The sequence below is a fragment of the Rhamphochromis longiceps genome, linkage group LG19, assembly GCF_057381845.1.
Source record: "Rhamphochromis longiceps isolate RC_006_pf linkage group LG19, R_longiceps_female_GT1.1, whole genome shotgun sequence".
Taxonomy (NCBI): Eukaryota; Metazoa; Chordata; class Actinopteri; order Cichliformes; family Cichlidae; genus Rhamphochromis; species Rhamphochromis longiceps.
Window position 1 is genome coordinate 6084992 of NC_140575.1, and position 24187 is coordinate 6109178.

Genomic DNA, 24187 nt, shown 5'->3' on the forward strand with positions numbered 1-24187 from the left:
TGGATAGAGAGAGATACAGAGACACAGTGATGGAGAGAGAGAAGAGGGGGAGTGATGTACCTTCTTCTTTAATTTGGTAAACTGATTGGCTTTTTTCCTTGTTTCCATATCTTAGAGCTTCCTATATCCAATTTACAGAGACAGAGTTTACAAACTAATGGAGAGAGAGAGAAAGGGAGAGCTACATCACAGATGGTAAATATGAGTTTCTTTCAACAAAACAATGCTCAGCTCAATTTACAGATATTGGAACGTGACTGTCAGAACATTATACACGAAGACCTCCAGTCAAAGAGGCAACTCGGATTCATTATCAAACATCCTGAGCTCCATTAGTAACCTCAGACTGTACAGAGGTTACTCTGTAACATAGTTTTCAGTGCAACTGGGAATAGAGAAATAATACACATGCTCAAATCCAAGACTTAAACCTAGCATCACAGGACAGGAGACACAAAGTTATTGGTGTGTGATTTGCTCCAGTCGCACACACTCGGGGTAAAGGTTGATACAACGTTGAAGATTACAATGACTGGACAAACCATAGATCTTTTTCTTTTTTATGCATTGAACAATGGTTCTGCCGGATGTTTCTTTCCTGTTAAAAGGGAGTTTTTCCCTTTATACTTTTGCCAACCCCCTGGGGGTCATCTGATTGCTGGGGTTTTCTCTCTGTTATTGTATGGGCTTTACTGTACCTTACAGGAGTGTTTCCCAACCTTTTGGAGCCATGGCACATATATAGCAGAAATGGCTCGGTGTGTCCCCAGTATACCTTATTCGCTTTCTTCTGATCACTACTCATGCTAGGGCCTTCATCTGGGTTGGAATTTTCTCCAGGATCCAGGACAGATCGACAAAGACTTTTTCTTTTGCAATATTTATCTATTGCTATTATGCGCTGTGTCGTCTCACAACATCACTATTATGTAATTTCTTCTTCGTCCTTTTCTGTTTTACAGGTAGTTGGCAACCCATTTAATTAGAGCAGGTAGTTGTACTGCCCTCTAGTGGAAGAGAATGTAATTGTTCTGGCCGTTACTCACACCTATCGCTTAGAGTACTAATCAGGTGGAACCAGTTAATCTTTCACGGCACACCTAATCATTTGGTTGGGAAACACTGCCTAAAAGTATAAAGCACATTGAGAAAAATGTTGTTGAGATTTGGCGCTTTAAAAATAAAAATAATATTCAATTTAATTGAATAAATGACAATTTCAAATGCCTAGAGTAAACTAGAAAAGACCCAGCCTAGCTAACTTAGACTGGATTAGTTGGTGGGGTTAGGTTGAATGCTAATTTCTCATAGCTGTGAATGTGAGTTTGAATGCTTGTCTGACTCTTTGTCTTAGCTTTGCCACCATCTGGTGACATGTCTGTTGTGAACCCTGCTTCTGGCTGGGATACCTGACTGGAGTAGGCTCCAGCACCCCTGCAACCCTGATAAATATAAGTTGAAAAGAATGGATGAATATAAAGAAATCCAAAGAATAGTTAATATATACTGAAGGACTGAGGGGTATTTGGGTTAATTTCAGCTTTTTAGTCCCATGACTTGTTAAGGAGTTATAGAATAAAAAATAAGGAAAACAATGAATCACAGCACAGCAATAGATGTCATGTCTATATATAGTTATGACATTTCCCGATCTAATCCTTATATTAGCAGAATATCACACATCAGTGCTTTCCACCAACTGTTACATGCATGATTTGTACGAACACTTTCTGATCTGCTAGTGCTATAAGTAAGGTTTGGCTAACATTCTGAAAATTCTTCTTGTATGTTTGAGAGTTTCACAAATCTCTCAAGAGTCTTTTTAATATTCATGCTGCACAGACACAAGGACACAATCATTGTCAGTTGTTCTCTGAAGGACTGTACGAGCGCCTCGCCTTACAATCCATCATGTAAACAAGTAAACATCGGTTGCTGACCTTCCAAATTGATTGTTACTGCCTGCTACAGTCGTATGCAATCAGGTGTTGGAATACGTGTCATTTTCCTGCCTGTGCCTTAGGTGTCCCTCTGTACTTCTGAAGCCAAGCCAAGGAAGAAAATACTATTTGTGTCACTGTGTCAACACAAAGTTTAGGGACCAAGTAACAAAGATTAGGCTAAGCTCACAAAAAGATTGTGGTGGAAAAACAACATGCACAAGAAACACAGATTCTGTTGTCAAAGTGATAGACTTTTTACACCAAACAGCTAACTAGTGGCCAGTTTTCACACACACATGTCCCTCAGTGCGGTTTCAACAAATATGTCCTCTCTGTTTGCATGGGGGCCTGGAAGGTACTTCCTATAAAACCAACCGAATGTAGCTCCTTGTTGACGATTGGCTCTTTGATCTATGTCCCCTTTCACAAGTCTTTGCAAGTGAATTGAAAAGGGTGCTTTTCCTGATTTCTACCTGTTGTGCAGTAGATGGCGTTTGGCACGCTGCTGAGACCTTTGTGCAGTGGTGCATTCAGGTACTGTGGGAATCACAAAATGTGGAACTCAGCTCATTAATAACATCTTTTTTTTTGTAAAGAGAAAGCTTAGAAAAATGATTTGGCCTTAAAGATGACAATACAGATCACAAAACCAGTTGTGTTTGACAGCTGATGGCTACATTTCAAAGCAAACACTGTAGGTTAATGAAACAAATTTGTTTCCTCTTATTAAAATTAAGTCAGCAAAAGCAGACAAACATGTCTAATGATGCTTTTTTTCCTTTTTTTACTCTGTATTTCCTGTTTTCATGAACAAATATTGGCATTTCGTACACAAGCTGACAGAAGCTACAATGTAAACAGGCTGATATGACAGTTTGAATCCTATTTAATTCAGCAACACACACACGCACACACACACACACGGCTTGTCAATACAGACTTATTAGTGCCTCCAAGGTCGATGTGTCGACCTTCAGGATGGACGCCTGTCTCTATTAACAGGAACTGGGGGAAAGTGAGCCAATTGAGACACAGAGCTCGTCACCAAGCTGACAAAGTACAATGACGTGCCCCCACCCCCATCCCAACACATACACACACATACACGGCAATAAAATATGCATTGTCGCTCGCTGCACAAATCAACAACCGTCCGACCAGCTGATGAGATTTTAAATGAGCCTTAATTTGTTGGGAATTGTCTTTGGTGACGATAGACGAGAGAAGGAAGAATGATAGAACAAGAGACGGACTAAATAAACACCAAGAGACAATCAGAGATAAAGATGGAGAGACAGAGAGAGAGAGACAAAGGATCGAAAAGAACAGGACTGAGCTTTGAGATGCTTAATGTTTTTTCTTGACATAGCAGTGACAAAACAGGCACACAGGTGTGCGACTTACCTGTGACAATCCCAGGTAGATGGAAACCGTCTCAGAGATGTAGAGGAAGCGCCCCTCTTTGTTTAGTGCAAATACAAACCCATCCAGAGACTGAAACAGAGAAAAAGAGAGGTGGACGTTAAATAGACTTCTCAAAAAAACTTTCTTGGGTACAGAGTGTAAATAAAAGATGGCATACGAGTTCATCCATTGGTTGTTTTTTTTAAATAAAAAGATGAAAATTGTGTTGATTTCCATAAAACTTGAAACTGCTGATTAAGACAATAAACTCATCAGAAAAAGGTTTTCTGTGTTCATAGAGGAAGGGAAATGAGGGTCATTCTCTCACAGACTTCTACACAGTCAGAAATTGTTTTGCAGCCCCACCAGTAAAAAGAATGTCGATTTACTTTACTTCTTTCCTTCTATCCTTACTTTAGGAATTAACTGCATATGCATAAAACATTGTATTTAACCTAATTTTGCATGTTCACGATATTACTTTAGTGAGTTTCTCTTTTTCTATTGTTTTTAGTTAACAGCTACAGTGTTTTTCCACACTAGCTTTTAGTTGAGTTTTAGTTCAGCAGAATGACCTTGCTTCAAAAGCAGCTACCGACCCAACAAGTCAATAAAAGCCCATTAAAATGTAGCAGCTACAGCCACAATAGTCTTGATTGTGATTTCTTTTTTTATTGTCCATCTCCTTCTTTGTGTTGTCTCTGTCACTTTCTTACCAACTAACCCCCCGCCCCCACTGTCACTTTGTTCTTGCCTAAAAAGATACAAATTCCCTACCTCTGCTGCTGTTAAACAATGGATGGTGGGGCTGTGTTCATGAGGACATCACAGAGCAGGAGGAAACAGTCCAACATAACACAGCAGATGGAAAATAAAGTAACTCATATTTCCTCCTGTTGACAATGTGACAGCAATGAAAACAGAAATCTGACAAATTTTCCAGATGTCACTGTGAGATCGACATCTTTTCATTATTCGTAGGTTGTTTTAAACATTTGCTTTCAGTTCCTTCATTAAAAACAAATCTCAAGATTTAGCTGACAAGAGGATTTTTTTAAAAAAATACATGGAAAAGTAAGTCCCTCTACACACACACACACACACACACACACCTCCACAAAGACATCCAAGTGTGTCTAATGGTGTATTTCCGTGACGATCATGGTGCCACACTCGACTTCAGCAGCAAATCACACATGCAAAGATGACACACACATGCACATTTACACAAACGCACACACACACACTCAAGCAAATGCACGTCTGAGTGTGTCCAATGCTGCTGTTATGGGAAGATCATGGCAGAACACTCGACTCCTTGAACACAATACACTGGATCCAAGCACACACAGACACACACAAAGGCAATGATACTCCAGAGGTCAGCCAGGTTAATTACATGTAGCGTCCTACTGTTATTGGTAATACACGGTTTCCTCCTGTGTGCACATGCATGTGTGCATGCTAGTGTGTGTGCGTGTTATATCTTGACACTAAGTGCATACTGCACGGTGTGTATTACTTTGGGAGAGAAAGAAGTGCAAGCAGTCTGAACCATTTAAAGGGATTGAAGATAACTGACTCAACTATTAGGTACAGTCCAAGACAATGTGTTTTTTTTTTTCTTTCATCCGTTATTGGTCACATTATTGATCATGGATCAAAGCTATTGATCCAATAAAATGATTTAACATAGAAATACATTAAACTATCAAACAGCTACCAGAATGACTCCCCTTTTGGATGCTTTGATACTTTGAGGCTTTTACATTAATCAGAAAAGTGAGACAAAGAAAAAAGAGACTTTCTGGATTTTGACAGTTCAAATGTCATCTGTGTAGCAGCTAAGTAGCACCTTCGGTGTGACTGTTGGGTATTTAATTTTCTTCTTTCTCTTTGTCAGATATAAAGTGCTATTTGGAGATGGCCTTTAACCTTTTATGCCTGGCTAATTATTCTAATGCTTACATGGAGGTGTATGGGTATGTGTTGTCGCTGCACCCCCACCGCCTGTGTCCGTTTAGTCTGCCCTCTCAGCTAATGAGATGTTAATGAGATGTTAATCATCAGTGAGCCGCATCAATGTCCATCCATGCTGGGTTCCTCATTAACACACATCCTGACTCTTTCTAAGTAGGTGTGCGCAAGCTTTTGTGTGTATATGTGCAGTTGGGCACATGTTTGCTGTGTTTCTCTATCTGTGTGTGTGTGTTGTCAGATTACGATCCAGATGGTTGTTCTCTGTTTTGATGCCTTTCACTTTAAATGTCTTTATCCTCTAATAAGTTCATTATCCTTAGAAGACATTTAAACGTAACAGCTAGCTCAATACAATATTGGTTAGATATATTAATCTGGTCCCAATAACACACAGTTTATGAAAATATGACTGGAACCTGTTTTTGTGCTTTGCATAGAAAACAGAAAAATATAAAATGCATTCACACTACAAGTGACTAAATTGTAAAACGGACCATCGGGTCACCACTGAAGTGCTGCTCTTGGACTTGCCAGTATCATCTCTGGGCTTGTCTTCAAATGGACAGATAAATCCCAAGATATGGTTTATCTCTATATGACTGGCTGATGCTTCAGCACATCAAGCACAACTCTGATTCATTGCACATCACAACCATCAAGCACTGGCACGTGCCAGGCATCAGTTTGTAGCTTTGTAGCACCATTTTCCATTGACATTACTAGTAGTCAGTTGCCTCTGCATAGCTAGTGTGAAAACAGCATTAGTCACTTTGTTTAAATCAAACCAGCTGGGGTTATGAGAGCCTGTGAGCTTTGCATATGCTGATTTTGTTCTTCCTCATTTGATGGGATAAAAAGTGGAAACAATTTACAGAAGACATGCCTTTGATAAATGTGCACTAGAACAAAGATGACTGAGACTTCGTTTTGCAGAGACACTACTACAAAGAAATGGAACTCAGACAATCTCCAACACTGTAATGCCACAGATGTTGGTCGTTCCTTCTTTCCCTAAAAGCCCCTCGACATTATATCCGAGCCAGTCCGGTGACTGGAACGATATAAGCTCATAGTTGAGCTTTTCAATAGTTTCAAATGTGCGATGGCAGACATCAGAGAACAGTCCAAGAATAGGTTCAAGAAGCTGGAGATTTGCATAATCAGATTTTACTGATAATTCTATACATGAAGTTTTAATAATCAGGCCGTTATTGGAATAAAGCTCTTTCCATTCACATGGCTAAGGGTTTGGCCTTGTTACCATTATGTAACAGTTTCTTGGACAAACACATATACCGGCAAGAATGAATAAATGGTCATGGTCCCCGTGCCTGCCCTCACAAGGCTACACTTGTGTTTTTGCTTTCTCTCTCTCTCTCTCCCCTACCTCTCTGCCTGGGCGGAGCTCACTGCTGGCTCCCGCCCTTGGCTCACACACCTGTTGGCGATCAGCTGATTTCCCGACTACTATTTGAGGCTGGGCCACAGATCTTGTCATCGCTGGATGATTGTGCTACTAACGTTAGTCTCTCTTCCCAGCTCCCGTGGTCTTGTACCTTTACGCCCTACCTTCGTGACTTGTGAGTGATTTTTCCCTTTCTTGTTCCAGTTTACCTTCCCGGACCTGTGACCTTCCAGCTGTACGAATGTGTGTGAGTTGGATGTGAGGACGTGAGCGAGCGTGAGAGAGAGAGCCTTCTCCTAATCCCTTGGAACCCTGGATTTTTCTCCGTCACTGTATATATTATCGCACTAGTGTGTAAATAAACGGTGCTCTGAGACGTCAACCTGTTCTGCGCTTGAGTCCCTGCTTTCAGATTGTGACAATTTCTTTCTTTCATTTAATTTTTACTGTGGACCTATTGCAAAAAAAATAAGAAAAACAAAACAAAAAACCTTAAAATTTCTATAATCAATAGTGTGAAAACACAAACTTTCCTGTCATTTGATTGTTTATCAATTACTCAATTACTGTGGTGTGGTATAAATGCCCATGGGGCAGATCTTTATCAGCAGGAAGCACTATTAAACTTGCAAATTATGTTAAAAGTTCCCATTTTTTCTCTCCTTCGTATATTCCACAGCCATCGAAGTCTTTGCCAAGAGGATTCTGACCCTCAGGCCTAGTGTCTGACACCCTTGCTCTAGAAAAACTTTCTTTGTAATGTTCAAAACTATGTAACAACCATTAAATTCACAGCCTTAGATGAACCATAATGCACAATATGTGTGAGAAGTAACTATTAGAACCTATGATACATCTACTTTGCTCAATTTTGTTAACAGAAGTCTTGTTGAGAGCCACTGAATAGTTACTATATTATAATATAAATGCTTAAATAGTTCCTGAAAAGCTAAAGGGGTCTAATAAACCTAAGTAAAGCCATAATCGGTTGATAGTTAGTCCCCATTTTCTTCAGCGAAAGCTGCTGAGGTTTCTTGGAAAATTGTGACACAGCTGGTACGCCTCTGTCTTTTTGCCCCTTTATACAAACACAAGCCAACAGGGGGAAAAGGCTGAGATGTGGAGATAATCACAACCTGTGTTTTTCTTTTTACAGTTTTATCATCTTGTCTGATTGAGGTCCAGGTTTAGCAACAAGCAGCTCCAGGTGAAGGAACGCAAATCTGCCCATTTCAGAGGGATTAAAACGGATTAATTAGAATTGGAAAAGCGAGTTGAAAGGTGGAGGCACGTGTGTGTGTGTGTGTGTGTGTGGGTGGGTGTGTGTGTAAATTATGCTGATATGAACTGATGTAAACACTCACACAGACAGATATAGATGTGCTGTAAACAAACATAACCTTGCTGACTGCTTTGTTAAGTCCCCGGTTGCCTCCCAGAGGTTAAGCAGGCCTCTGATTATTAGAGCTCTGAATCCAACCAGAGCACAAACCAAATTTTATTTTTCTGCTGTGAGCTCGTGGTTTTTCCCTCAGCTTCCTTTGGTTTACACCAGAAATTATTTACAAGGTCGACAGGGTCTTGAAAGGTCGGTGAAAAGTTGTAAGATGCACAAAGGTCAGTGTAAGACTCAGAAAGCAAGTGTTTTCAAGCCTCACTAACTGACATTTTCAGCATGAATAGATGCCATAGTTGCACACTGCTGTTAACTATAACTACTCTTTTATTTATTGTGAACAGAGGGAAGCAGCTGTAACATGCAGGGAGGTGTTATTTTTTCATGGCAGAGTGTGATTGGACTACAAACCTAAATGGATATCAAAATGAAAAAGAATATAAATAAGCCTGTAAGAACATAATAACAATCTCACATTTAACCCTAAACCTCATCTGTAGCTTAAGCAGCAATAAGACTGGACTGGAGCCTGTAGGGCATGACAACCATTCACACTCACAATCACAGCAGTTAACCTAACACAACTGCATTCAGACTGTGGAGCAAGTCCACACAGAACGTGTAATGTCTGCATGAGGAGGGTGCAGCCAGCCCGTGAAACCAAACCCAAAATGATCTTGCAAAAAGACAGTGCGAACCACTACACTGCCAGGATGTCCTATCCAAAACTTGATGAGATCCACACCCACACTCTAAGCCAAATTCAGGCTTCATCAGACAGATTTGAGCTCTACAAACAAGACTAATCCAAAGACACTGAACCAGACAAAGACAATGAAACAACAGTGTAACCAGGATGAGCGACGCAGCCATTAGATGCAGTATCAGCTGACCTCAGCCTGTTTGCAGCGATATTGTTTTTCCTGGCCTTTGCTGTTTTCCACTTGTATTTGCATATTAATAACACATGCAGACACAGTGGGACCGTAGACCGTGTGTGCACTGTCTGGTTGGTCTATATGACTGTGCATATGGGTATGTTTGGGCTCTAGCTTGTTAATATTTTATTTTTCATAGTTGTGTGTGTGTGTCTGTGTGTGTGTGTGGATATGCATCCAGGACTTTATATTTACATGCATGCGCAGTGCAGAAAGACCAAGGATGAGTCTTAAGCACACACACACACACACACACACACACACACACACACACACACACACACACGCGCACCTCTGCACAAAATAAAGTAACAACACATCCAAACATGTAGAAAACACAAGTACGAACACACAAGGTGGAACTAAATGGACATTACGGCAGAAGTCACGCACTAAGGCACACATACACAGAGTCATTGTCTCTATCTCTTCTCCTCTCTCCCTCACACACACATGCACACATATACAAACACACGCCCTGTGGCAGCAGTCCGTGTGTGTGTCTCTTTATGAAATCACAGAGGGTCTGACCGCCTCATAGTAATTATGCTAATTGCCTGGATGCCCTTGCCTTTATTTATGCAGGGCTGCTAAGATAAATAAAAGGAAATTGCTTTGGATCTAACTGTATTCATTTCAGCATGCTAACTAGAACACTAACTCTGCTCTCTGAGTCTGTGTGTGTGCGCAGCAAGAGAGCAACGGAGCAAGTGAGTAGGGGGGTGAGGTGTTCACAGATTTGTTTACCCTTCACAAATTCTGCAGGTAATTGCAATTTTGATTGTATATTTATTTATTTTGCTCCGTGTGTGGATGGATTGTATTGATGCTGTGTGTGTGTGTGTGCACTTCCTGTCTCTCAGTCATAATGAAATGCTTTGTTCTATTAACCAGAATATAACTGTCTGAGAATCACAGACTGCTCTGAAGTGAAACTAAAGCTCCTGAACAAAACGATCATAAGAAGTGCTCATTTTAATATGCAGCTGAAGGAGTTTAAATTAAATACTTGCGATTTAAAGATTTATCAAGATGTATCTAGTGCAAAATCCTAAAAAAGCCTCCCAACATCACTGAACCACTGCAAGATCCAATGCGACCCACCCATATGCCTACTTTGATGCAAGTTCTAACTTATCAGGTGTCATATCTGCTGTGTTTCGATGTTGGCTCTGTTCTCTGCAGGATTATTCTGCTGTTGTTCTGTGTAGCATGAAGATGGAAGTAAGCATGTGACTATAGTCGTCCAGATTGCAAAACCTATATACACCAATGATAACATGGATAATAACATTGCGATCACTGACAGGTGAAGTGAATAACATTGATTGTCTCTTCATCATGGTGACTGGGTCAGAGCATCTTCAAAACTGCACGTGGGGTACAAAGGCTGGCCCATGTGGTCCAATAAAAACAGACATAGGCACGAAATGTTCATGCTGATTCTGATAGAAAGGTGTGAGAATACACAGAGCATCACAGTTTGTTGCGTATGGGGCTGCATAACCGCAGACCATTATTATCCCGTGCCCAACAATGGGCAGAACCGGACCACAGAGCAATGGAAGAAGGCGGCCTGGTCTGATGAATCATATTTTCTTTTAAATCGTTTTGATAGCCAGGTGCATATTCATCACCTACTTGGCAAATACCTGGCACCAGGATGCATTATAGGAAGAAGGCAAGCTGGAGGGTCAGCTTGATGGTTTGGGCAATGTTCTGCAGGGAAACCTTGGGTCCTGCCATCCATGTGGATCTTACTTTGACATGTACCACTTATCTAAGGATCTTTGCAGACCATGTCCCTTCTTTCATGGAAGCAGTATTCCCTGATGGCTGTGATTTCATACTTATCTACTAATCAGGCCATAAAGTGAAATGAAATGGTTTGAGGAGCACAACAATAAGTTTGAGGTGTTGACTTGGTGTCCAAATTCCCAGATTTCAATTCAATAGGGCAACTGTGGGACATCCTGGTCCAATCCATGAAGGCCTCACCTCGCAATGTACAGGACTTAAAGTATCTGTTGCCAACATCTTGGTGCCAGATAAAACAGCGCAACTTCAGGGGTCTAGTGGAATCCATGCCTTGAAAGGTCAGGGCTGTTTTGGCAGCAGAAGGGAGACCAACACAATATTAGACATGTGGTCAAAATGTTATCCTTGATCTGTGTATGTAACATTTAAAAAAAAATCACAGTAGCATAATGAAACAGCTTTGTTTGTCTAAAGTACGAAATGCAAGCACAAAATATTCTCATTTTAAAGTAAATGCCATATTAAGTACATAATAATAAAGAAGGAAGTTGGACGTCCAGATTGTGATTCTAAGAGCAAAGACTGAAGATAATGCCAATTTGTTTGTTCAACAGTTTAATGCACCTTCAAGGTGCCCCATCCATGTCTTGCTATGTAAGGTGGGTCTAATAAAATCAGTCTCACACTGTGACAGACTATACAGTATCAATTTGAAGGTGTCAGACTGTGCCGTGAACACAACAGTGTATAACAACAGATGAACATTATCCGCTTATATCAGCCATCTGTGCTGTTCTTTTGTATTCAAAATGAGGATTCACAAGGTTCCATCATTTCATTTTATGTGCGTTTCCCCTCCCAAACTTCAGATGTAATGTCACTCAGTGTATGCTGATTGGTTGGTTCATAGATTTGCATCATAGCAGCTGTCACACAGTGTGAGTCTGTCCTTAAATTTCTGACAGTCTGAATTTTGCTGCGGGCCTTTTCGGTCCACCAGAAGCTCCATATCATTCATTACTGGATGTGCATGATCTCATGTCATCACTATTTGGAAACACTGTCCACAAATTGCACCATGATTCTCTTATGACCAAGTCTGATAGTTTGTACTAACATTTCCTGCTACCCAAATGGTGAATTTGGGCTGATTTACATCGTCTAATCACCTTCCTGCAAACCTAAGTCAAATGCTTGAAGACACGTGTACAGAAATTGATAGAACTGCAGATAGAAACACCCAAATGTTAGGCCACAGATGTTAAAAAAAGAATACCACTTGATGCACAAACACACACACAGACACACGCACAAACACCCACACCCACAAATGTCCTAATCTGGGTGTTCAGACAGTAAAAGAAAGAATTGCAATTGATTAGTGAGCACTGCTGAATGGCTCGCTCCCTCTGCTTTCCACCTCCTGCAGATTACTGCATCGATCGCCTTCACACACACGCGCGCACCACACAACAGATGAGGCCATCTTTTAACCATTCAGAACAGCGGTTTAAATGTTACTGTCTAGCTCTCTGCCTCTTAATGACAAATGGAAAGACTGTGTGTGTGTGTGTGTGTGTGTGTGTGTGTGTGTGTGTGTGTGTGTGTGTGAGAGAGAGAGAGAGAGAAGGAGGGCGAATAAATTGTAGGATAAGACAGAGAAATGGAGGGAAAGGGTGATGTATAGGAATGACAAATAAAGAAATCAAGAAACAAAGAGAAAGAGGAAAATGGAGGGCAGGTGATTAAAGACAGAGAGAAAAAAGACAATCAAACGTGGATAAAAGACAAACATATTGACAACACACAGAAAAAGCAAAAGTGAAAATTAAAAAGTAATAACAAGGCTGATTAAAGAGGCAGAGCTAAAGTATTGAGGACTGAACATTATACCTATTGACTAGTGTGATACTTTGACACACGGTTTTGAATCCATGCCTCCAATCGTCTGTCTTTTCCAGCAGATGTTAAACCTGGCTGTGGGAATTTGCTCCCATTCAGGGTGATGAGGTCTGGATCACAATTTTTGTTGTGGTTATTCCCAAATGTGTTGGATGGGGTTGAGGGCAGAGCTCTATGCCCAGCAATCACATTATTGCACTCCCAACTATGAATAGTACTTTATCTCTTTTACATCTATAAGAACTTGAAATGTTTTGTTTACCTATCAACCAAGTCCAACCATATGCTCACTTTGTGGCTCTATAAGTAAGTCACCTAACTTCCGCCATCGTTTTGTCATTATTGCTGTCACCACTAGAGTGCATGGAGTATTGGTTATATATACTGATGCTGACTGTAAGGTCCCTGTCAGTACTCTCGCGGCAGCATTTTGGATGAACTGAAGGCTTTTCATTGTTCATTATTATTAACTTGATAATAATAACAAACGTACAATCAGTTAATAAATGCATGAACTACTTCTTTAGCATCACTCTGAGAGAGGATGTTTCTAATTTTAGAGATATTGCATAAATGCAGGAAAGCAGTCCTACATATTTGTTGAATATGCTCAGTGCAGGGCATTTCCTGGACAAAAAGATTTCAAGATTTCTCACAGTGTTACTGGAGGCCAAGGTATTTCTATCCAAAGTAAGCATTTGGTTAGACACTATGTTTTTTAAGACTTACTACATAGTTTGAAGTGAGTGGCTGGTTTTAAAATCATTGTGTGTTGCAACATTAAGCTGTTCTTTACTTTGTACCATGGAGCTTAAGCTAGAAAAAGAAATACTTTTGTGTCAACATGCTTTTGGTTGCAGAGCAAAAAAAGAAAAGAAAAAGTGAAGGAGAGTAATGTACAAAGAGAGAAATGTGGAAGAAAAGTAGTACATTCTGTAGGAAAAAACACAAACTGGAGAAAAAGAAGAAAAATGAGAAAAAGATGCAAACCAGTTGGCAGAAGAAGTGCCATTCATGACAAACAGAAGAATAAAGACTAGTCAAACAGAAACAGAATCACCACAAGGAATGAATAACAGGGGAAGATTAATGGAAGAGAAGGACATTGACAGATGTGTTATTAATTGCAGGGAAGGGTAATACAGGACTGTTTCTTTATAACCAGAGAAACCAGTTAGAATGAGTTTTGCAATGCAAGGAACTTCCTAAATGTATTTCATCAGTCTCTTCCTCTCAAAGTTTTGTCTTTGTGAGGTAACAGCTTGACTGTGTCCACATTAGAAGAATTCAAAATATAAGTTAATGTTTACAAGAGTGTGTCTGCATGCTTTGCGTTTAGCATATGGCTTTTTTTACAGTCTGACACCTCTGGGTTTTAAAGGAGCAGTTCCCTCGTTTTATTCCAGTTCACTCCCAGTTCTCTCATTAACAGCAACTGGAACAACTGGAGCAGCAGACACTCAGCTGTATGGTGATAATAAAAACCTCCCTCTCCCAGTGCCTGTAAACAAAATATTTGTCTGGTTTCATTTTTATCGACTGCCTTTTTTAAAGCAGCCGGGTCAACTGAACATTTGCCAACTGACAATAATGTGTTATATAAAAAAAAGATCTTCTGCTCATTTCTGTTTGGCACAATTTATAGAAAGTTCATTCAGGTTCCTCGCTAATTCGGGGATGTGTGCTTTTCTTAGTGGTTAAAAAAAATGATTGGTGGTCCCTCCCTTTTGCATTAATTGGTCAAGATTGTGGACTCAACATAATAAATGAATTGAAGATGAACACATCGATCAGGGAGACTTAATCTAGAATAATCAATGCCATAAAATTGCATTACAGCAGTACTTATTCTACTAAATTGTGGCAAGTTTGATTCATAAAGATGTTGTCCCCTTGTCGTTTGACAGTTTGTATATGCCATATGCAGTGTGCCAAGACCACTTATGAATTGATTTTACCATAAAGAAAAAAAAAATCCTGTGGTCCTTTCAATTAAATGGAAAAAAAAAATACAGTGCCTAAATATTATGACTATATATCAGATCTGAGACTTGTAAACTTTAGGCCTAAGATTGGCGGGTTTGAACTTCCTGTTAGAGAGCTGAACTGCTTCCTGTCCAACTAATGTACTGACAAGCAGCATCAAGAGCCAGGCTGACATTCTGCCTGCAAAGGTCAACACACACTCAAATGCATACACTTATAAGGGCAGCACACTCAAACTGATGAACACACAACATCTTGCTATCATTGCCAAGTCCAAAAGGTCAACTTCACACCGATTGGTGATAGAACTATCAAATGAACCAATCAATACCCAGGAGGAGCAGAAAGAGGTGACGGAGGAGGGGGGGAGGCTAAAGGCAGAGCACTTAGGATGCAAGCCTATAGAGAGATAGAATGGGCTACGGAGAGAAAAAGCTGTCGGTGGGATGCAAACAGAAGGAGAAGACATAGGTAAGAGAAAGGGAAAGAGAAACAGAAACACAAAAAGCAGGCATGGATATAGAAGTGAGGTAAGGAGATAAAGAAGTTCAGGAAATGGGAGGAGGAATTATCACAAAGGTCACCATGTCAGTATATGAAAGCAACAGGAAAAGTAAAGGGGAAGCTTTGGCTTGAGAACTGAGGAGTTAAAGAGATGGACGGAAGAGGTGAGGGATGACAACGGTTCAGAAAGGTCAACACATGTCAATACTGGAAAGAGAGAGAGATCAGTACGTAACAAAGAGAGCAAAAGTTAATGCATGAAAAATGAGATCCATGTATTTATGCAACAACAACAAAAATACAGTGGTATGTCTTTATTCAGGTAACTGTGACACATGACTGAAAAATATGCAAACAGGTTTGTACAACTATGTCCAGTATATATATAAAAAAAAAAAACACCCAGCACGCCCCTGCGGGCGGTTTATCCTTCAAGCTCGGGTCCTCTACCAGAGGCCTGGGAGCTTGAGGGTCCTGCGCAGTATCTTAGCTGTTCCCAGGACTGCGCTCTTCTGGACAGAGATCTCCGATGTTGTTCCCGGGATCTGCTGGAGCCACTCGCCTAGCTTGGGAGTCACCGCACCTAGTGCTCCGATTACCACGGGGACCACCGTTACCTTCACCCTCCACATCCTCTCGAGCTCTTCTCTGAGCCCTTGGTATTTCTCAAGCTTCTCGTGTTCCTTCTTCCTGATATTGCTGTCATTCGGAACCGCTACATCGATCACTACGGCCGTCTTCTTCTGTTTGTCTACCACCACTATGTCCGGTTGGTTAGCCACCACCATTTTGTCCGTCTGTATCTGGAAGTCCCACAGGATCTTAGCTCGGTCATTCTCCACCACCCTTGGGGGCATCTCCCATTTTGACCTCGGGACTTCCAGGTTATACTCGGCACAGATGTTTCTGTACACTATGCCGGCCACTTGGTTATGGCGTTCCATGTATGCCTTGCCTGCTAGCATTTTGCACCCTGCTGTTATGTGCTGGATTGTCTCTGGGGCATCTTTACACAGCCTGCACCTGGGGTCTTGCCTGGTGTGATAGACCCCAGCCTCTATGGATCTTGTGCTCAGAGCTTGTTCCTGTGCTGCCATGATTAGTGCCTCTGTGCTGTCTTTCAGTCCAGCTTTGTCCAGCCACTGGTAGGATTTCTGGATATCAGCCACCTCCTCCATCTGCCGGTGGGAAATACCGTGCAGGGGCCTGTCCTTCCATGATGGTTCCTCGTCTCCCTCCTCTTTCTTGGGTTTCTGCTGCCTGAGGTATTCACTGAGCACTCAGTCAGTTGGGGCCATGAATAGGATGACGGACCTATGGAGATATATATATATATATATATATATATATATATATATATATATATATATATATATATATATATATGTAGTTGTCAGCCACCTCCTGTACATGGATGACATCAAGCTGTATGCCAAGAGTGAACGAGACATCGATTCACTGATCCCCACCACCAGGATATACAGCAATGACATCGGAATGTCGTTTGGACTGGAGAAGTGTAGTCGGATGGTAACAAAGAGAGGGAAGTAGTCAGAACGAAGGGGATCAAACTACCAGAAGGCAACATTGCAGACATAGAGGACAGTTATAAGTACCTGGGGATCCTGCAGGCGAATGGGAACCATGAAGAGGCCGCTAGGAAAGCTGCAACCACCAAGTACCTGCAGAGGGTCAGGCAAGTCCTGAGGAGTCAGCTGAATGGTAAGAACAAGATCCGGGCTATCAACACCTACGCCCTGCCCGTGATCAGGTACCCTGCTGGGGTAATAGGCTGGCCAAAGGAAGAGATAGAAGCCACTGACATCAAGACAAGAAAGCTCCTTACCATGCATGGAGGGTTTCACCCCAAGTCCAGCACCCTGAGGCTGTACGCTAAGTGGAAGCAAGGGGGCCGGGGACTGGTGAGTGTCAGCACCACAGTCCAGGATGAGACAAGGAACATCCACGAATACATCACGAAGATGGCCCCAACTGACCGAGTGCTCAGTGAATACCTCAGGCAGCAGAAACCCAAGAAAGTAGAGGAAGGCGAGGAACCATCATGGAAGGACAGGCCCCTGCACGGTATGTACCACCGGCAGATAGAGGAGGTGGCTGATATCCAGAAATCCTACCAGTGGCTGGACAAAGCTGGACTGAAAGACAGCACAGAGGCACTAATCATGGCAGCACAAGAACAAGCTCTGAGTACAAGATCCATAGAGGCTGGGGTCTATCACACCAGGCAAGACCCCAGGTGCAGGCTGTATAAAGATGCCCCTGAGACAACCCAGCACATAACAGCAGGGTGTAAGATGCTAGCAGGTAGGGCATACATGGAACGCCATAACCAAGTGGCCGGCATAGTGTACAGGAACATCAATGCCGAATATGGCCTGGAAGTGCCGAGGTCAAAATGGGAGATGCCCCCTAGGGTGGTGGAGAATGACCGAGCTAAGATCCTGTGAGACTTCCAGATACAGACGGACAAAATGGTGGTGGCTAACCAACCGGACATAGTGGTGGTAGACAAACATGAGAAGACGGCCGTAGTGATCGATGTAGCAGTTCCGAATGACAGCAACATCAGAAAGAAGGAACACAAGAAGCTTGAGAAATACCAAGGGCTCAGAGAAGAGCTCGAGAAGATGTGGAGGGTGAAAGTGACGGTGGTCCCAGTGGTAATCGGAGCACTAGGTGCAGTGACTCCCAAGCTAGGCGAGTGGCTCCAGCAGATCCCGGGAACAACAGCGGAGATCTCTGTCCAGAAGAGCGCAGTCCTGGGAACAGCTAAGATACTGCGCAGGACCCTCAAGCTCCCAGGCCTCTGGTAGAGGACCCGAGCTTGAAGGATTGACCGCCCGCAGGGGCGAGTGGGGAATTTTTTTAAATTTTTTTATATATATTACATATATATATATATATATATTACATATATATATATATATGACAAATTACAGCGCAGTTGATGGAACGACTGCCATTCTCCAAAAGTTGATTCTGTTCATCTGGACGTAGCATTTTGTGGGAGAAACGTTTCGCCACTCATCCAACGTACTTCTTCAGTCTCAGCTGACTGCAGGTTTCCCCAATCTTATAAACAGTACATTTGCATAATGACTGAAACCAGCCCATTGTTCCTTCAGTGGGCTGGTTTCAGTCATTATGCAAATGTACTGTACAGGAACAATGGGCTGGGAGGTCAGTTCCTTAATCTTAATTATGCAAATTCTCATGACCAGTGATCAACAACCACTGACCAAAGCACACTGATCAAAGACTACTGATCGATGGCCATGAGTACCATTCACAGAGAGTTGTTCAATGGCTGCAATCACAGCATTATAGATGGCGAAAGATGTACCCTTAGGCACCCTCCTTGACTCAGAGATGGTTTTTCCCTTTTCATGTAAACGGCCTCCTTGACTCCGCGTTCAAACCAGCATTCCTCCCTGTCCAAGATGTGTACATCCTCATCATTGAAAGAGTGTCCACTGGCCTGTAGGTGTAAATAGACTGCAGAGTCCTGGCCTGACGAGGTATTTCTTCTGTGTTGTGCCATCTGCTTCGCCAGAGGTTGTTTGGTTTCCCTGATGTATAAGTCCTGGCAATCCTCCTGGCACTTAACAGCGTACACTATGTTACTCTGTTTGTGTCGGAGGACCCTATCCTTGGGGTGGACCAATTTTTGGCGTAGTGTGTTTTGGGGTTTAAAAGCCACAGAGACTCTGTGTTTAGAAAAAATGCGTCTCAACTGCTCCGATACTCCTGACAAGTCCAGCTGGGATAACCACATTTACTCAGGGCCTTCTTGATGTGATGTTCTTCTGCCTCCCTGGCTGCTGTGTCAGTGGGGATGGTGTTCGCTCTGTGTTGTAGCGTCCTGATGACACCCAGTTTGTGCTCCAGTGGATGATGAGAGTCAAACCTTAAATACTGATCCGTATGCGTAGGTTTACGGTACACGTCAGTTTTTAGATGTCCCCCATTACTGATGGAAATCTCACAGTCTAAGAAGGCTAACCTGCCACTTTTCATATCCTCCCTGGTGAATTTGATGTGTTGGTCCACCGAGAAAAGACTGCCATTATTTACTTTACAATCTTCAGGCATCAAAATCACATGGCAAGGTTGAGAAAAATCACAACGATCTGGGTTTAAATGTAAATGTTATTTGTTTTGATGTTTATTTATTGTATGTAGTAAAATTTATTATTTGATTAAATGGTAAATGGTAAATGGCCTGCATTTGTATAGCGCTTTTCTAGTCCATAGGACCCCAAAGCGCTTTACACTACATTCAGTCATTCACCCATTCACACACACATTCACACACTGGCGATGGCAAGAGATAATGCAGACCTTATTATCTCCCCAGAGAATTCACTTCGATCATACTCACTGCCGTGTATATACCCCCCGACGCTAATGCTAGGTTGGCCATGAAAGAACTTTCTGCAGCCATTAACAAACACCAGAATAAACACCCCGAGGCTGCTTTTATTGTTGCTGGCGACTTCAACCACACCAACTTAAAGACAGTCCTCCCCAGATTCCACCAACATGTCTCCTGCCACACCAGAGGAGACAAGACTTTAGACCATGTGTATTCCAACCTGGCTGGAGCCTACAAAGCCACACCCCTCCCCCACATTGGACAATCGGACCATCTCTCCCTGTTCCTCACACCTCGGTATTCACCACTCATCCAACGTGTGAAACCTGCTGTGAGGACAATTAAAGTGTGGCCAGAGGGGACAGACGCAGTGCTCCAGGACAGATTTAAAAACACAGACTGGAATATGTTCACCCACACAGACCTGGACCAGTACGCCTCATCTGTACTGGATTACATCTCCAAAACCACAGACAGTGTCACCACCCAGAAACGGATCACCATGTACCCCAACCAGAAGCCTTGGATGAACCGGGATGTTCGTCTCCTCCTGAAGGCCCGCAACACTGCCTTTAGGTCAGGAGATGCACACGCCTACAGTACAGCCAGGGCTAATCTAAAGAAGGGCATCAAAAAAGCCAAACACCATTACAAAAAGAAGGTAGAAGAACACTTCTCCAACTCCAACCCCCGACGCATGTGGCAAGGACTCCAGACCATCACAGACTACAGGACCACCAAACCCTCCCCCGCATCCTCTGATGTCTCCTTCCTCAACGAGCTCAACAACTTTTATGCTCGTTTTGAGCGAGGGAACCCCACAACCACAACCAAAGCAGACATGACGCCAGACCACCAACCTATGACTCTCTCCCCCACCGATGTAGGAGCGGTGCTGAGCAGGATCAATGTCCACAAGGCTGCAGGCCCTGATGGCATCCCCGGACGTGTTCTCAGAGCGTGTTCTGGGGAGCTTGCAGGAGTGCTCACAGACATATTCAATCTGTCCTTGGCCCACGCTGTGGTACCGGCCTGCTTCAAATCCACCTCCATCGTCCCGATACCCAAAAACTCCAACCCATCTTGCCTCAATGATTACCGCCCAGTAGCACTCACCCCCATCATCACTAAGTGCTTAGAGCGACTGGTCCTAGCACACTTCAAATCCTGTCTCCCCCCCACCCTGGACCCCCACCAATTCGCATACCGCCGGAACAGGAGCACAGAGGATGCAGTCTCCATCGCAATGCACTCTGTCCTCTCACACCTGGACAACAACAACACCTACGCCAGAATGCTGTTTATAGACTTCAGTTCAGCATTCAATACAATCCACCCCTCACAACACATCAGGAAACTGACAGACCTGGGTATCAGTTCCCTCATCTGCAAATGGTTACTGGACTTCCTGACCAACCGCCCCCAACATGTCTGGCTGGATAACCGCTGCTCATCTACCATCACAATGAACACCGGTGTACCACAAGGCTGTGTGATGAGCCCTTTCCTCTACTCCCTCTTCACCCACGACTGCAGACCTGCTGATGGTTCCAACACCATCATTAAGTTTGCAGATGACACCACGGTGATTGGCCTCATCAGTGACAACGATGAGGCCGCCTACAGGGAGGAGGTGGATCGTCTGGCTGAGTGGTGCGACAGAAACAACCTGCTGCTTAACACCGAGAAGACCAAGGAGCTCATCGTGGACTACAGGAGGAATGCTGACCCACATCCACCCATCCACATTAAGGGGACGGCTGTGGAGCGTGTGAGCAGCTTCAAGTTCCTGGGAGTCCACATCTCCGAGGATCTCACCTGGACGACCAACTGCTCCAAGCTGGTCAAGAAGGCTCACCAGCGCCTCTTCTTCTTGAGGACTCTGAGGAAGAACCACCTGTCCTCAGACATCCTGGTGAACTTCTATCGCTGCACCATCGAGAGCATCCTGACCAACTGTATAACAGTCTGGTACGGGAACTGCTCTGCCTCGGACCGGAAGGCGTTGCAGAGGGTCGTGAAAACTGCCCAGCGCATCGCCGGAGCACCACTTCCTGCCATAAAAGACATCTACAGGAAGCGGTGTCTGAAAAGGGCTGGGAAAATCATCAAAGACCCCAGTCACCCATCACATGGACTCTTCACCCTCCTGCCCTCTGGGAGGCGCCACAGGAGCCTCCGGACTAAGACCACCAGGTACCGGAACAGCTTCTTCCCCACAGCTGTCAGACTCCTGAACTCTGCCTCCTGACATCTGACCCACGTTAAACTCATGGACTGAACATACACACACCCACAATGGACAACTGTACCCTCAAACACAATAATAACATGGACTGAACCACCACTCACAACCACTAGCACTTTATATAGCCTCTGTAGAAACTATCTACACCCTCACTTATCTTAACTGCACTACTGTATAGCTCTGTGTAAATAATCATTCTGTACATTCGATAATCTTTAATCCTACAACTGTTTACAACTTGCATAGTTCCCATTTCTGTATAGCTGTATATCCCAGATTCTGTAAAGTTATTTATTTCATATTCTGTATAGTTTTTCATATTTATATCCTGTTCATATCCTGTACATAGCTTGTACTCACTACAGCCTGTACATACTTATAGTTATAGAATATTCACAACATACTTCATACCGTGTACATTATAACATACCATAATAGACCCATTTCTGTAATATACTCACATATCTATATTATTGCTAATATATATTGTAATATATCTATATCACTAAAGCACTTCTGGATGGATGCAAACTGCATTTCGTTGCCCTGTACCTGTGCATGTGCAATGACAATAAAGTTGAATTCTATTCTATTCTATTCTATTCTATTCTATTCATTGTAGCCACAGCTGCCCTGGGGCTCACTGACAGAGGCGAGGCTGCCGGACACAGGCGCCACCGGGCCCTCTGACCACCACCAGTAGGCAAACATGGGGTTAGTATCTTGCCCAAGGATATTTGACATGCAGCCAGGAGGCAGCCTGGGATCGAACCACCGACCTGATTAGTGGCTGACCTGCTCTGCCACCTGAGCTACAGCCACCCCAAAAGTGGACTTCTAGCAAAAAATAATCCACTCAGTGAGATAATGTAGTCAAACTAAGAAAATATAGACGGTAGACGGCGGTTCAATCCCTGGTTTCTCCATTCTGCATGCCCAAGTATCCTTGGGCGTAATAGTGAACCCCAAGTTGCTCTCTGGTATGTTCATCAGTGTATGAATGTGTGTGAATTGTACATAGAAAGCACATAGGTGTAGATAAAAAAAAGTGCTTGTGTGAATGAGGCATGTTGTATGAGGTGTTTTAAGTGTTGAGGTAGAGTTAGTATAGGAACCATTTACTATCTTCCTTGGACAAATGGATGTTAGAATTTGTGCTTTGGTAAGAAACTTAGATATGTCTGTGGTGTGATGCACCCGTAGTAACCTGCTGTGCTGTAAACTGGTTGGGTGTGCTTGGAAAAAAGAAAAACTTAACTATGTCCACTTCAATGCCCACTGACCTCCAAGCAAAAGGGGCTTCCTGGAGAAGAAACCGTAAATCCAAGGAGTACTGAGAAAGCATGCATATGTCAGTACATATGAGATGATACCTAATACTGTGACAACTGATCTTTTGAAGACATTGTATGCGTCTTGTGTATTTCTGAGACACCAGCGGTTTGGAACAAAAAAAAAATGTATGTGGCACCTTTGGGAACGGGAACAGCCTGGAAAGACAGAGATTTTGAGAAAAGTAGCCAAAATATAGGACAAGCAGGAGAGATAGATAATAGCATCAGTGTGATATTGCAGACACTCAAAGCTGTCGCTCCTCCTGGTTTTTAATCAAAAGCAACAATCGACAAGTGGACAGGTGACCAGCCACACACACACACACACACACACACACACACACACACACACACACACACACACACACACACACACACACACACACACACACACACAAATGCACTGACAGCCCTGGAGTAATAATTCTACTCTTCCAGTTATTGCTCGGAGCTCAATATCACTTTAATTCCCCGAAGAGATGTGTTTGTGTGTGTTTGTGTGTGTGTGTGGTCCCAATAGTCACTATCGAGGTCCATTACTGGCAATTCTCTCTATGTGGTATATGGTAGTAATGTGTATTGCAGAGGCACCTGTACACTCAGACACTGGATAGACATTATATTTATATCACTGATGCTGTTTCGGTCACGTTAACTGGGCATTAAATTCTACCAAGTTTTCAAAAAAAGACTTGCTTTGAATATTTTACATTTTACATGTAACATGCAATGTCATGTTTAAAGATGATGACAGGACAAAAGAAGAAAAGAGCAAAGAACAGATAGATAGAAGATTATTCCCACATTCTCATATGACCAAAAATGTAATTTAGTGATGAAAAACCAATAACTAAGCCTTTCAGGATATGACAAGCTTATGTTAAAGGTTATGTTAAAGGCAGAAATCATCACGTCCTAGTCTGAAGTGCTCCAGTCTGCACTGCGAATATCCTTGGGTAATCCTTGACCATATCTATGCTATTTTAGAAAATT

At 42.7% G+C, this 24187-nt stretch overlaps 1 protein-coding gene across 1 annotated transcript in view; it reads right to left on the minus strand.

Annotated features, from left to right (window-relative positions):
- npas3 (neuronal PAS domain protein 3) overlaps window positions 1-24187 on the minus strand; it is a 385275-nt gene that overhangs the window by 114443 nt on the left and 246645 nt on the right. Inside the window, exon 6 of the mRNA XM_085391470.1 lies at window positions 3348-3437. Coding sequence (XP_085247596.1) covers window positions 3348-3437 — 90 coding nt within the window. The remainder of the gene's footprint in view (window positions 1-3347; window positions 3438-24187) is intronic.